The 16434-nt window shown below is 41.4% G+C and overlaps 1 protein-coding gene across 1 annotated transcript in view; it reads right to left on the bottom strand.

The window, feature by feature from the left end:
• The window catches only part of polrmt (polymerase (RNA) mitochondrial (DNA directed)), a 104873-nt gene that overhangs the window by 24868 nt on the left and 63571 nt on the right, over positions 1-16434 (bottom strand). Inside the window, exons 14-15 of the mRNA XM_072482096.1 lie at positions 15846-15932; positions 12004-12117 (exon numbers count right to left, since the gene is read on the bottom strand). Of these exons, the coding sequence (XP_072338197.1) occupies positions 12004-12117; positions 15846-15932 (201 nt within the window). The remainder of the gene's footprint in view (positions 1-12003; positions 12118-15845; positions 15933-16434) is intronic.

Below are 16434 nucleotides of genomic sequence, written 5' to 3'. Positions count from 1 at the left end.
CTCTCGATGCAGCCCCATGTCATCCTCTGCTTCAAACAGTTAACTTGGTTAATTATATTGTTCAGCCCTTCTCAAATTAGCATTTCCGTAACAGAAATTCTTGCCCAAGTACTTTTCTGCAGGCAGGGATTTCCTGTGAATAGCAAGTTTTAACAAAGTGTTTTTGACTGGATGCATCACTACAATAAGGTGATCGCACGTGAATGTTCTTGAACATGTTTCGCAACAGCATGTGAAATACTGGATGTAAACAGTTTGCAGGATTAGGACCTCCAGAAAATGTCAGTGTGAATGACTTGAACCTGTGCAGTGAACTGAGATGCTAACTTCCTGTCAACAGAAGATTGAATAATTATACAATGCAGTGATGGGGTAATGCTAAAAACCTAGCATACAAGCTGAAACCTTGCAAAATGCCCCAGCTATGAATTTTGATTGTTATTAGGTCTTAGGTTATTTTATTCACCAAGGATCCCACAAATAATAAAACAGAATTTCATAAATGTGAAACCTGTCTAATCATACATCCTCAAAAAAAAATACTTGTTGGAACACACAAATAACTTACACAGTAAAACATACACATAAGCATGGACATGGACATCCGTAAATTACTACTATGGAGAGCCTTCAATATACCCAGAGCTTTTACGACTAAAACATGAGACACAGACAGTTGAAAAGCAGGGGTATTTGGAACGTTCATGGATTCAGGATAACTGGAGCATCTCATTGCAGCTTAATTTCTTTATGACACCAAATTTTCTGGGAACCATCACTTTCAAGAGGTCAGTGTCTGCAGGTTAGCGCATTTTGTGGAAGAAATTGTTTTTGTTGCCGAGGAAGCTCTTTATCTAGAATGCTTGGTGGAAAATAAACTGCTCCATCTCTAAGATTGAATGCTGCTTTGGTTGCTGTTTAAGTAACATCCCATCAACAGCCTCCTTTTAACACCGGGCACCTCCCCTAAAAGATCTGCCCAACTGCGGGTCATTCCTCCCCAGGGCCTCTCCACCAACAACGCTAATTACACCACCCCTCTGCTCGGAGACGCCCAAAATTTACCTGGTCCTGGACTCCTGGGACTTGCACTCCGGGAGCTGCTTGCAATCCCAGTCCTCCTGCTGCTGGGACTAAATAACTATTGGCTAATCAGATTGACTGCTGGCTCTCTGAGGTGGGCCTTTCTGCTGATTGAGGGGCGGAGATACAGAAAACCAGCAATTTCACTGCTCTACAAAACTTAACTAGCTGTGTTTTCCCTCCTAGCTGTCCTTAGCCCAGTCTAAGAATTGCGTTTGTAAGCTTCAATATAATGGCCCAATCTGCCATCATAATCTGCCTGCTCACTGTCTTTCCCTAATGCTGCTGAATAGAACTGCAAATGCAGTACATTACTTATGCTGGAGTCTGATCCCACAGAGAGGAGTCTTGAATGAAACAGGAATTTAAACTGCAAGGTCTTGAACAGACCGGAACACTGGTGTGTGAGAGGTGATTCATAACATGTTGCAGCTGATTGGGTGCTGACCTGATCTGCTGGCTCTTCAAGGTTGCTGGCAAAAACCTTTTTATGATATAGATATATAATGACCATTCTGAAAATAAGGACACCAGCAAAAAGGCCAGTTGATGTCAGTCCTTTAGGTGTCCACAATTCACAGCTTTCACTGCACAGATAACACGTGCACACTTTCCAGTGCTTAAAGGATTACATTACTGATAACTAACCAACCAACTGTTGACATGTAATTACATGCTGTGCTCTGTTCAAGGACCACTTGCCCAGATGTGGCTCGAGCAAGGAACTGCTTAGGACTGTATCTATTAAAATCAATGAGTTTATATCTTTTCATATGTCAGCAAATTATACATGTCACTTAGTGTTCCCCAAACAATAGCAGTACAATTGGAATGTTAAATGTCAACAACCATTCCACTCAAAAAAAATCAGATTGGACTTACAACCTACATAAACTATGTGGGTTTTGACACCAGTCAACATGAAGGCCAGTTTCAGGCCTCTCTGATTTGATAAGTATCCACACATTTATATATGGTATTTAAAATCAACAAGGTGGAAAACACATTGGAACAACCCTGACACTCTTATTTTTTGACAAAGAGAATAACTTACAAAATTGGCCCAGATTGTGAGACGGGAATAACGCAAGGTTATAACGGGAGAACATCTGACAGCAACTTCTGGAGTATACGTATGCAGCTAAATGTGTAAATCCAAAAGTTGCTGCCAAACACTCTGTTCCTCCATAGGGCGCACCACAACTGTATTTGTTGGTAGACTCAACACTGATATCGGTGACAAATGCAGGATTTTAGATACATTGGATTATAAACATTTGGCAATTTAAGGGTTAAATGCCTGGGTTAGAGTGTGTTTGACTGCAGTAATCATGTTTTTAAAATAATCTTGCTTTGCAAGACCAGAAAGCTTTTAGGAGCCAGAGGTGAAATTGACCAGAGTAAAAGTCCGGGCTAATGCACTGTTGATTGTCTAGGGGGAGTCCCTTGGAATTTAATGTGTTTTCCACCTGGGTAGATGATGTCATTGCTGGGTGGAGCCAAGGAATGCAGACATTTGAGAAAGCTTTGGAGTGAAGTTCTGATCTGGCCACGCTTTAGACCACAAATAAGGGGCGAAATTCTCCTACCCGCCCCGCCACATTTCTGCACCGACCGGCCGGCGGGAGTCTCCGTAACACCGGCCGGTCAATGGGGTTTCCCATTGTGGGGCAGCCCCACACCGTCGGGAAACCCCCGGGCACTGGCAGAACGGAGACTCCCGCCGGCGGAGAATGACGCCCAAGGTCTTTTGCTTTCAGGAGGATAACTAAATGAAGAGTAATGGTAATTAAAACAGTGAAGATGTGTCTGAGGACAAGGGAGAAGCTGAAACAAACCAGTTGAAACAACATTTTGAAGATATCCAGCCAGAGTCTCCAGGGGCTCTAACAGGAGGCAAATCTGTTCTGGAAAGCAAGTATTACTTTGTGTCATTGGGGATGTAGGATGGATTGTGAGCTGTATGTTTTTTTTCTTGTTGTTCAATTGGGAAAAGAAATGGTAATTAAGGGTATTGCATTTACTGTATTTAGTTGTTTGTTTAAGGGGTAAGTGTAGGTTATTGTAAGCTATAATGGAAATAGCAAACGGGACATTTGCCTTTGTCAATCCGGGCATAGGTTACAAAAGCAGGGAGGTCATGTTGGAGTTGTAAAGAAGTTTGGTTAGGCCACAGCTGGAGTAGTGTGTGCAATTCTGGTCACCAAATTTTAGGAAGGATATGATTGCACTGGAGGGGGTGCAGAAGAGATTCACCAGGATGTTGCTTGGGATGGAACATCTAAGTTATGAAGGTTGGACAAACTTGGGTTGTTTTCGTTGGGAGCATAGAGGCTGAGGGGGGACCTGATTGAGGTGTACAAGGTTATAGGGGGCATGGACAGGATGGGTGGAGAGCAGCTGTTCCCCTTAGTTGAAGAGTCATTCACGAGGGGTCACAAGTTCAAGGTGAGGGGCAGGAGGTTTAGGGGTGATGGGACGGAAAAATGTTTTACTCAGCGTGTGGTGACAACCTCACAAAAAAAGTACCTGGATGAGCACTTGGCTGTCACAACATTCAAGGCTATGGGCCAAGTGCTGGCAAATGGGATTAAGTAGGTAGGTCAGGTGTTTTTCATGTGTCGGTGCACACTCGATGGGCCGAAGGTCTCTTCTGTACTGTATTTTCTGTGATTTTTGTGTGAGATGTTGAAGAGTTTAATACTGTGTAAATAAAGAAGCTTTGTTTTAAAAAAACAAATCCCTTTTTCTTTGTGCAATCACTCCCGGAACAAAGTATTTTTTCCAGTGTTACAAAATAAATTAAAATATTGGGGTTTCAGTCCAGTATCCTAACCACGGTTGAGGTCTGGTCTGGGATCGTAATAGACCCGGGTTCGATTCTGGCCTCGGGTGACTGTCTGTGTGGAGTTTGCACTTTCTCCCAGTGTCTGCGTGAGTTTTCTCCGGGTGCTCCGGTTTCCTCCCATGATCCAAAGATGTGCAGGTTAGGCGAACTGCCCATGTTAAATTGCCCCTTAGTGTCCAAAAGGTTAGGGGGGGTCACTGGGTTACAGGGATAGGATGGAGGTGTAGGCTTAAGTTGGGAGCTCTTTCCAAGGGCCAGTGGGCCGAATAGCCTCCTTCTGCACTGTAGGGATTTGATTTTATATCACTGTAATAGTGTGAACCTGGGATACTTGTCAACTAGTTCCCCGCTAAAGATGTCAGGATAGGGCAGGCCTGGTCTATCAGAAGTACGTGAATTGGTAATGGTATGATAAGTGATAATTAGAGTCATAGAGGCATTTATAGAACAGAGGGTGGCCATTTGGCTAAACTACTCTATGCTGGCTCTCCATCGAGTAATCAGTACCATTCGCCAACCTATCTATGTAGCCAAATTAAAATCTGCAGCGTCTCATTGCTTCAAAAATTGGAAATTTTAAAAAAACGTCTTTAAATGTTTTCTGTCTCTTTTATGCCTCTGTCATAATTCTAACTTTTACAATCTTTATTTTTCTTTCTGTTCACGGTTTAAATCCAACTGATACTCCCTGGTTTAGATTCTGCGTGGCTCAGTAGGTTTCTTCAACCTGTTCTGCTAAAGGTAATAAAAGATCGCCTCATAGAGGGTGCTGTGCTGTATCAGACGCCGGGTGAATGAAATCTACACTGAGAAGTGGGAAAAAGCTGCACAGGCTGCCATCGGTGAGGTGAATAGTGACTGTTGGTCCTGCGCTGTTGAAGAAATAAATCTGGGCTAATATGACAATAGACTAGAGCCATGATAGAGTCAGAGAGGGATTTGCAAGAGACAAGACTTCTGTGTACAGGAGGACAACTTGCAATTTGAAAAGGAGGTGGGAGAGCTCAGTGCAAAGCAGTATGTCTCAATTAATGATTTTAATTTTCCTGTTTAGATTCTGCCACACAATACTGTGTTTTTTCTGAACATGGATTCTTTATACAAGCATTAAATGGCTAACTCATGGATGCAGCAAGATGAAAATAAACACACCTGCTCTCAGATAGTGCACACAAAAATTGATTGATCATGTCATCGCCAGCATTGTGAAAGCTAGATTGGTGATTGTTTTCCCATTCGAATTATTCGCGGCACTTGCCCTTGTGGATTCACGACATGTCCTTCCTTGTATGTCTTTGAAATCTAGTCAGTATTCATTAAATTATCTAGTAAGGGAATGCGAGTTAGATAGAACTAAACTGCACGCCATATTTGTTTGCTTAAAACAGTTAACCAAGGGAAGAGCAAGAAAAGCTAACCACATATCCATCATATTAGCTTTTATAAACATGGAAATCGATGCATCAAAAAAAAAAAAAAAAAATTCCAGATGCTGCTGTTATGAAAATTTGGCCTTTTGATCAATCTTAGTGTTTCCAACCAAACTGACAATATATTGACTAATTGCACTGAGAAAAACATCAGGCTGAATAGTGGAGCTCAAAATCTTAAGCAGTTCAAGAGCCTGGAGGATATGATTGGGAGAAAAATTGTAGGTTTTCTTTTTGAGTGATGAGGTAGGGTGGGCTGAATGTCCACTCTTACTTGCATTCATCATATTATTCCACAGATACGGAGTACTTTATCTAAGCAAACTAATGTTTTCATTTTGTGAGAGTTTAGGCAGTGAGCGTTGGTAGGCTATATCACCAAAGGGGGAAAATCACTGCCAAATCAGAATATATCCTCAGACAAAAAAATACTTTGTATTTGTGGAAATATTGGCCAATTTTCCTCATCATAACCAAGAAATGAGCCTGGGCTTGTCAGATCAGGAATATACTGTCATTATAAACTAAATGGTTGAGGTTATTGGAGGCTAATCATCGCAGCCCCAAGACATCATGTTCCTTGGATAGGTCCAACCATCTTCAGTTGCTTCATCTATGACCTTCCCTCCATCACAAGGTCTAAGTGGGGATAAATGCTGATAATTGCAGTGTGTTCAGTTCATTTACAACTCATCAGATATTTGGTCCAGGCATATTACAGTCTAGATTACTGAATAAAGCAAAGATAGAAATAGCAAATGCTTTGGTCACAATTTTTCAATCCTCATCGGGGTAGTGTAAAAGGATTGAATATTTCTAATATTATTCCACTATTCAAGAAAGGGAAGAGGGATTAAACAAGGAAGCCAGGCCAGGCAGCATAGCATCAGTGGTGTGGAAGTCACTGAAAACCATTATAAAAGGACAAAATTAACTTTCATTTGGAAAGCCACGCGTTAATCAAGGACAGCCTGCATGGCATTGTTCAAGGCAAATCCTATCTAACACATTTGATTTAATTATTTGTGGTGCATGAAATATTGTATACAAGAACTTTTGACAAAATGCCACAAAGGATAAGATAATGGATGTTCATGGAGTTAAGAGGAAAGTAGATACGAAATTGGTTCAGTGACAGGATGCAAAGGGATGAATGTTTTTCAGATGGGATGTGGTTTGTAGTAATGTGGCCCAAAGGTCAGATTTGGGCCATTACACTTTTTTACTTTTATAATTGGCCCAGAATGCAGTGTGGGGAGAAGCACCATAAAGTTGGTAGATAATATCAAACTAGGCAAACTCACAGATAATGATGAGAGTAGTTACAAGGTTCATCTTGACAGACAGGATGGTGAAATGGATAGCTACATGGTAGATTAATTCAATGTGGGGAATTGCGCAGTGATGCACATTGGGAGGACTAATATGGGGAGACAGCATACGATAGATAGTTATTCCTGTAGGTCACCAACCCGAAACATTAATTTTGTTTCTCTCTTTACTGATGCTGTCTGACCAGTTGAGTATTTCCAGCATTTTCTGCTTCTACATGCCGAGTGGAATTCTCCCTAAATATTCCTAAGTGCGGTCTCCGGCTGGAAAGAGGTGCAAATCCCCGCCGGGTGGTTCAACGCGATTCAGATCACATCCACACTGGGGAGGGCGGGTTTTGCACTGGCACTGATGCGGGGGGGGGGGGGGGGCAGAGCCAAAACACGCAGGCAAGCCCAGCTTCAGATAGATCAGGGTGCCATTTTAAAGGATACCATGATCTCAAGATAGATCAGGGTGCCATTTTAAAGGATGCCATGATCTCAAGATAGATCAGGGTGCCATTTTAAAGGATGCCATGATCTCAAGTGACAGCCCCCCCCCAAACTTTCCGTTCTCGTTGATGTGGAACCACACTCTCCTCCCATCCCCCCAGGTTGATCCAGAAGGTGGGATCGCAGGGTGTTGGAGGTAGAATACTAGATTGTATTGAGAATTGGCTGACTGACAGAAAGCAGAGGGTTGGGTTAAATGGGCCCTTCTCTGATTGGCAAACTGTAACTAGTGGGGTACCGCAGGGTTCAGTCCTCGGACCTCAACTGTTTACAATCTATATAAAGGATCTGCAAGCAGGGACAGTGTATAACATAGCAAAAGTTGGAGACGATACTGAATTAAGTGGGAAAGCAGTCAGTGAAGAGGAGATACAGATTTTCTAGATGGAGAGAAATAGGCTAGGAGATTGGGCCAAGATTTGGCAGATTGAGTTTAATGGGACAAGTGCGAGTTTACCCATTTTGGCCAAAATAATTGTCAGGCAAATTATCTAAATGGAAAGCAGATTCAGAATGCGTCTGGGCAGAGGGATCTGGGTGCCTTTGTTCACGAATCACAGAAAGTGAATGAAGAAGTATTCTCTTCATTCACCTGAGGAAGGAGCAGCGCTCCGAAAGCTAGTGACATCGAAACAAACCTGTTGGACTTTAACCTGGTGTTGTAAGACTTCGTACTGTTCTCTTTTTTGAAGTGAGAACTGAGTTTTATGTTTCCATGGTCACAACACAGTACATCCTTTGACTTACAATGAACAGCATAGTGCTAGTATAGATATGTATCGGTATAAAATGTGCAGTGTTAGGAAACCAAAGGTAGCTTAAAGGGATTTATATTTGCATTGGTAAACGTTAGAAATAAAGTATAGTTTTAATGTATATGCCCACCGACAGCCCAGCACGGCACAAGGGCGACACGGTGGCAAGCATTGCTACCTCCCAATGCCAGAGACCCAGGGGGTTCGATTCCAATTTCAGGGTGACTGTCTGTGTGGAGTTTGCACATTCTCCCATTGTTTGCGTGGGTTTCCTTCGGGTGGTTCGGTTTCTCCACACAGTCCAAAGATGTGCAGGCTACGTGGATTGGGTATTTTAAATTGCCCCTAGGTGGGGTTACGGGGATAGGACGGAGGATTGGGCCCAAGTAGGGTGCTCTTTCAAAGGGTTGGTGCAGACTCGATGGGCCAATTGGCCTCCTTCTGTACTGTAGGGAATCTATGATTCTAAATAACTGAAGATGAGATTAAGTAGGCAGCAGTGCCTAACATGGACTTCTGAAGTCTGAAGGCTAGTCTGAAGTTCGAGCTTGGATGTAAATTAATGAAAAAATTTTGGGACGCATATTACGGTCTTGCAGAGCAGGAACAGCAGGTGTGTGTCACTGACAAGTAAAGTGCACTGCAAAGCCACAATATCGCCCAATATCAGTCATTTAGTTCATTTAAGAAAGCACTTTTTGAAGTACCCTCACATTTTCCCTCTCCTCCAAGTAGTTATTGCATGTCAGCACTAGGATTTGAGCAGGATTTTGGATAATACAAATGCAGCACATGAATAAGAAGAAATTATAATTGTCATGTTATAAAAAGTATCTGAAGCAAGGAAATTTAACATTGGCTATCTTTTTGAGGTGATAATTTCAAGTACTCTATGTTTAAATATACATGGTTCAATGCACATAGCTATTCTAAACAGTCTTTCTTCTCAAGAAAATCAGAGGGCGAGGGGAAAGTGCCAATATTTAAATTTAATAAAAGGTCCAGCCATACAAACTGAACATAATATTCTTGGAGAATAAAGGTTAATTAGTTTGAATAAATCTAACATTGAAATTCAATGATGCAGGTCTAAATCCAATACGAGGAATGGCCATAATCTAGGCTGCTGCTTTGTCACTGTTGTGAGAGTGCAATATTGGCAGAGATGTGGTTGTTGGCATTAAAATGAGGCTTTATCTGTGCCTGATTGTTCAGGTGGAGGTTAAAGTATGTTAGGACTTGACCCTGGCAGAAGTGGGATCCAGTATAAAGTCAATTCTCTGAACGCTATCACAATCAGCACTTACACACTTTGACAAAATCTTGCGGCTCCTATTTCTCGCCAAGGCAAGCAATGAGTTAGGTTGGATCAAAATCTAGGTGGATACCTGCCCGCAGAACACTGAAGGCTCTTATTCTGAGATTCGGAATGGCGTTTTAGGTGCATCCACAGGATAGGTGTCAGCTTCTCACCATCCCAGAAGATTCATTTCTAATTTGTGATATTTCAAGACACTAAGATGGTATGGATAAAGTAGCCAAATAAGTTACTGCTCTTCCAGTGACAGTGCAAAGGTTTTACAAAATTTTCAAGTGTCAAACCACACATTTTATGTTCCAACTTGCAATTATAGTTGAACGCTGAGTAAAATGTAGATTAATTTACGTACAACATTGCACTGGAATTAAAACCTAGTGCTTTAAATCTTTTTTTCTCCCCCTCTAACATGCAGCACACACGGGGGAGAAAGATTTCAGTTATTATTTCTTCTCTGTCTAGAATTAACGCTTGCAAATTTCTAACTAAATAAAATGACCCAGGTTTTTAAAGAAGTGGTGATTCCAGACAATTGTTAGCAATTCTTGAGAATTGCTGATGGTTCAGCTGTGATACACTGGAAAATTATCAGTCTCTAAATGAAACACCTTGGGAATATTAAAATCATGTCCGAGAACAGCTGCGCCTTTCTAGTTAAATTACTTCTGCAACGTAATCCTCAGATTATGCCTGAACCATTGAAGACAAGTAATCTGTGTGTAAAATACATGTTCTTCCCATTGCCAACAGCTACATACTGTGTTCACAGAATAACAATGCTGCCCAAGAGAAATTCTTCTTTTATTGAAACTATCACGTTCCTTGAAACAAAAGTACCATCAGAGATTGGCCGAATAACCACTGAATTACAAATGTATTTAATATTTTCAATGTTTGAGTCCATCCGATTCATCAATTTAAAAATAAACATCCATCTAGCTGAATGTTTGGGTGGCACGGTAGCACAGTGGTTAGCCCAGGTGCCTCACAGCTCCAGTGTCGCAGGTTCGACTCCCGGCTTGGGTCACTGTCTGTGCGGCGTCTGCACGTGCTCCCCGTGTCTGCGTGGGATTCCTCCGGGTGCTCCAGTTTCCTCCCACAGTCCAAAGATGTGCAGGTTAGGTGGATTGGCCACGATAAATTGCCCTTGGTGTCCAAAAAGTTTAGGTTGGGTTACGGGGATAGGGTGATGGTGTGCACTGAAGTGGGGCGTTCTTTCAAAGGGCCGGTGCAGACTCGATGGGCCGAAAGGCCTCCCTCTGCACTGTAAATTCTATGATGTCAGCCCTTAATTGGTCATGATACAAGATATGTGTAGGGATTGCCCTAGGAGTAGAGACTAAGTAGACTAGGCTTATATCTGTAGTTAAGAATGATAGGTAATGAGTGGGTAGCATGAAGGTGCAGTGGTTAGCACTGGGACTACGGCGCTGAGGTCCCAGGTTCGAATCCCGACCCTGGGTCACTGTCCCTATGGAGTTTGCACATTCTCCCCGTGTCTGCGTGGATTTCACACCCACAATCCAAAGATGTGCAGGTTATGTGAATTGGTCAGGGGCAATCCCTTAATTGAAAAAAAAAATTGGGTACTCTAAATTTATTTTTAAAAAAGAACGAAAGGTAATGCAATTGAAGCATACAAGGATCTTAAGGGGCTTGACAGGGTAGATGCTGAGAAAATGTTTCCCCCAGCTGGGGGAATCTAGGGGTTACAATCTCAGGGTAAAGGGGTTGACCATTTTAAGACTAAGATGAGGTAAAATTTCTTCATTCAATAGGTTCCCAAACTGAGTGACTTGTGGATTCTCTACCGTCAAGTTCTTTAAGACAGAGGCCGATAGATTTTTGTGTACTAGGAGAATTAAGGGTTTTGGGGATAGCGTGGGAAGGAGGAGTTTGAGATAGAAGATCAGGATGATTTTACTGAATGGCGCAGAAGGCTCAAATGGCCTACTCCTGCTCTTATTTCATATGTTCAGTGTTAAAGTAGCAATATAGAGTTGCCCACTATGGTTTGAAAATGGACGAACATTTTTGAAAACTCCAAAACGGCTGTTGAAACAGCAGCAGATCCTGTGACGCTATTGTAAGATCAGGCTATTTTGAGGATTGGAGAATAAGCAGGCCAATTTGAAAGATGAGTGCTACTGCACTGCCAAACACCAATTTCTCAGAATTACACAGTGTTCCATTATTTGGACCCACACTACAGCTAGACTGGTGGCAAAGCAGAGCACTTGAAAGTTGATTTAGTTTTTAAATGGACAAAAGGGCCAGATTTTGATTCCCAAACACAGGTGAAAATTGCATTCAATAAAATTGAAATGTGCTTTCTATCAGCACCCTTACCCAAGAGGCTAAAAGGGTGACAATTCAGGTGCTAAAGATAATTAAGTATTCGATTGGATTTTCAGAGACGTTACTTCCACAGGAGCAGGTGTCCAGAAACATAACTTTAACGTTAAGGCAATATCTAAAACTTCAGGGGTGATATCAGGAAGTACTTCTTCACTCAAAAGGTGGTGGAAATCTAGAACGTTCTCTCTCAAAAGCTGTTGAAGCTAGGCCAATTGAAAACGTCAAATATGGAATTGCTTTTTGTTAAGTATGGGTATGAAGGAACACAGTTCCAAGGCAGGTAAATGGAGTTGAGATACAGAGTGGCGGATTAGATAGTCAGATACATAAGTAAATTACTGTACAGTGCTTTGCATCAAGGTATAACACATTGTACAATACTTACTAATGTACTCCTGGTCCTGTGGTAAGGTTGGACAATCGGTAACCCCAGTGGTGTGACCCACTCGACCGAGCTTCCTGATTTTGAAATTAGTCGTGCACTTTCTGTCAACCAATCCTAGAGATAAAATTGTTGCAGGTAAACATATGACGGAAACAACAATTCACCATGATCATTGATACAACTTAACAAAAACGTAACTGGCCACCAATTGTGGAGTAATTATGGTGGAAAACAATATGCCCTTTTGCTCATCGGTGTGACTGTGGAGTCATAAATACAGCTCAAGGCTATAGAGACCACAAACATAAAAGTAACTTGCTACACAGATACATGGTAGGAAAGGCTAGTTTTCTAGACTCGTGATACAAAAATGGCAGGTTCCACAAAGACAGGAAGGTGGCATACCAGTTTTCCTGAATTAAAACTATAAGCAAATACATTTTTGTCAAGATTCTGCAGGTAGAATCTGGAATTAAATTGCTAAAGCATTAGTGATTTGAATTTTAGTATGATTTAAACATGCAAAAGCAATTAGAGGCATTTAAAGTATGTGCAGTTGAAGAAGCAAGACTGATTTTTTGGACATACAATAGGGAATATTTTGTATTTAAAGTGAGGTACCAAAACAGAGGCCTGAATTTTTGCAGATGAAGAGTGTGCGCGAAAATGCAGGCAGAGGTCAAAGTCCCAACCCGGCCTCTGCCATTTTCTCAGGAGAGGAATGAGTTATAAATTGCACATCCATGGTTCACAGAGAAAACTGCCTATATAAATCAGCAGCTGCCTCCGCTGGTCTGATTTTGGTGAGCATCTGAAACCCAAAGTGTGTTGATTAGACCGGATAGGAGCAGATGCGAACTTCCTGGATTTGTTTCAATAACTTGGCTCCCCTTTTGGAGAAGTATGGTAGCCTTCTGGACATGGTCCCGGCACAGCTTTAGGAGACGTAAGGCACCCGTTGGGAAAGGTTTACTGTTCTTTGGGATTGTTAAAAGTAGTCATGACTGCGCACAAAAAGTGCAGAGACTGAATGAAACTGTAAAAGAACTGGTAATGGATTTAACTCTGTTGGGCTTTAAAGTTAAAAAAAATGCGTGGAGTTTAAAATAAATCAATGCCTGCTATTTCACTCTGTTGACATAAGCCTGTGGGCCATAGGAGTTGTGCTGAATGACTGATTTTGCAACCTAATATCACAGTGGAGTGCCTGTTAAGTGAGCAGTTTGATTGACAGTTTCAAGTGACTGTAGAATAGAAATGTTTCGTTTTCATAGGAAATTATGTACTTATGTGAAATGCTTGTTTTCATAAGAGATTAATGGAACAAATTTTAAAGTATTGGATGGTTTTTAATCAGAGTATTTTTTCAATATTGATGTCATCAATAGACATTATTTTATGTGAGTGTGGTTTGCCCATGATGGATAGTGGGTGAGTTGGCATGGAGTAGTAAGGGTGGGAAGCATGGGTTGGCACTAAGTAGGTACAGGAACTATAAAGTGGAAGGCATGATTTTTCATGGGGCAGAGGTGTGGGTAGAAGGGTATAGAAGGTACAAGATTAGGTGGATTGGTCATGAAAATTGCTCCTTAGTGTCCAAAGATGTGTAGGTAACGTTGGGCGGGGGAGTGGGCCTAGTTAGACTGCTCTTTCGGAGGGTCGGTGCAAACTCGATGGGCCGAATGTCCTCCTTCTGCACTGTAGGGAGCCTTTCACAGGCCATGAAGGGGGGGGGGGGGGTGCGAGATGGTATGAGGTGTGTGGATTGGCATAGGGGCAAAATTGCAAGGAGGATTTAAGGAGCCATCGGGTTAGGTAGAGGAGTATAGGGTAGCATGGAGGTTTGACGGGTCATGGAGCGCGTAGGTTGGCATGAATAGCTATGGGGAGTACATAGGTGGGTGAGAGAGGAGGGCTATTATTTTTCGTAATAATTTCACCAAAGTGCCAGAGCACAACCTTTTGCTAAGGTTGCCCCCACACCTGGCAGAATCCGTACTTATCCCGAAGGCTGTTGGTTTGACTTCTAATTCAGCCTGTCCAATCTGCTGGAACAAAAATACAGCCTTCAGGGCTTCTTTTTAACGGATCGAGTGGGCCAACCGGGAGGGGGGCAGGGGGAAATATCCCATCTCCGCATTCCCAACTCTGGAACAAAAATCCAGGTCGGAGAATTGCTAAACTACTTCATATTAAAATTGCAATTTTGATCTTAATCATTTGAAAATTCAGCATTATTTCCAGGTTTCACATTACTCACCTTGCCCTTTAACATAAATAATTTTGACACCAAAATTTTGTAACATTTTCATTACAATTAAGTAAAGTCTGTTACATGTTACATGTCAATTTACACCTCTACCAGGCTACTTAAATGTGAGCCTACTTGTGACAATAAATAAACTGATTTCCCTGGGACAGTTAATGTTTATGTTACACAATACAATTGTTTTTTTAAAAGTTTTTGTTCCAAATGGATTAGGTTGAAAGTGTACTGGTTAGTGTGGCGATGAGCCAGTTCTGATCTCTGGACTGAGGTGAATTAGCTACTACTGACCTCCAAGGAATGCCAGGCTTCCAACCTGAATAGCAGTTGCAGCCTGTCCAATATCAGTAGCGACAGAGTTTGGTGAGGACCTTGCTTATTTCATCATTTTGATTTGATAAAAGAGCTACATAAATATGCTAAGTTCAATATGTTTATTACACCTTCAAATGACAGGATCGTAATGAGTTGAAGACATTGGGCATGATCGTCAGATATTCATTAATGGACCAAAAAGGGACTCGGCAATTCTTTAAAGAGTTAGTATAAGGAACAAAAATAAACAGAAAATGCTGGAAATACTCAGCAGCTTTCATTCTGGATGACATTTTATTCCTACACTTAAATGTTATCGTTTTCTTGTTTAACGGTTTAAATTGATATCAAAATATTTTCCGTCTTTTCACTAAGAAACTGACCATGATGTTCTTGGCATGTGTCTGTTATGATAATTGGCTAAACGCGCCTCATTCCTCGCACTTACTCTGCAGGTATAGCTGGCCTTACTCCAGTGGCAGATTTGGAGATAAGTATACACGCATGGTTCTATGATATTGTCAATACATTAAATGTTGAGTTGTTTGTGAAAATATACAAATGTTTTTATTTACATTATTTTAATGCAGTTCAGCTTATGTTGCAATTATGGCTAAACTACATGAATAAATCAAAAAAATTGGCTGACTGGCAAATCTTCTCTTTTGATCACCATGATACTTCAAGACAAAAAACTATAAATCAGGAAGAGCAAACAAAGGAAGCAAAGGTTGTTCAAATGAAATTGTAAGAGGATATTAACCACCAGCAATCTGTTCATTGACCCAAGGATCATAAAACACTCAAAAGCAAGAATTAGACAGTGCAGGCTTATTTCAAAATAGCTTAAAAGGAGATACAAACTTTAACTTTCTCAGAAACCTAGCTAACTTTAAGCCACAGTACCATGAATAGGTCTGGATAGGGATCAATCACAATTTCCAGATGTTTTTGTGTGCACGTTTCTGGGTGTAGGACTGCATATTTTGCAGTACATGCAGCCTTAAGTTGAATGTATTGAAACAATAAATAGATGTAGTAATTGTTCGACACACTGTCACTACCGTTTTCATCGGTTATTAAAAATAATAAAGATTCTATCCAACATTTCATCACACGCCCGTTGGCTATTGTAAATTCATGAAAAGCTGTATACTTTCTTTAACTCCCCTTCCCTTCTTGAATTGCAACAAAAAAAAGAACACATTCATTATGATGTCTTCCATGTAGACATCGATTCTCCAGTATTTAGTGAAATTACCTGAATTCCTCTGGTGCCTGTAAACATCTCTTTCAAGCTGCTGAAAACCTGCTGCACCAAGTAATGAGAAGCATCCCACACATAGTCCTGAAAATTAAATAAAGTTAAACAGTTATATTTAATTTCCTACTTTTATTAAGGTCGGTGCATACAGCAAAATATTCCCTTTCGACATGTGAAGTGCACATCGACAGCACATCAGTCCAGAGGGGATGTAAAGCTGCATGACCTGTTCAGCACTTAGTGGGCTCCTGTAACGAATCAACAGAAACTCACTCTGTTTTCAGAGAATCCCTGCGGTGCAGAAGGCGACCATTTGGCCCATCGAGTCTGCACTGACCCTCAATCGTAACCACGCCTTAAATTTTAAACAGCAAGGGGCAATTTAGCATGGCCAATCCACCTAACCTGCACATCTTTGGACTGGGAGGAAACCCACACAGACATGGGGAGAACGTGCAATCTCCACACAGACAAGGCTGGAATTGAACCTGGGTCCTGGCGCTTTGAGAAAGCAGTGCTAACCACTGTGCCAGTGTCACCCGTTGCATTTGAAAATAAAATATCAATAAAATCATTTAAATGTTAG

The sequence above is a fragment of the Scyliorhinus torazame genome, chromosome 18 (genome assembly GCF_047496885.1).
Source record: "Scyliorhinus torazame isolate Kashiwa2021f chromosome 18, sScyTor2.1, whole genome shotgun sequence".
Classification (NCBI taxonomy): domain Eukaryota; kingdom Metazoa; phylum Chordata; class Chondrichthyes; order Carcharhiniformes; family Scyliorhinidae; genus Scyliorhinus; species Scyliorhinus torazame.
Note: the sequence above shows the minus strand (reverse complement) of the source record. Positions and strands in the feature narration are given on the sequence as shown.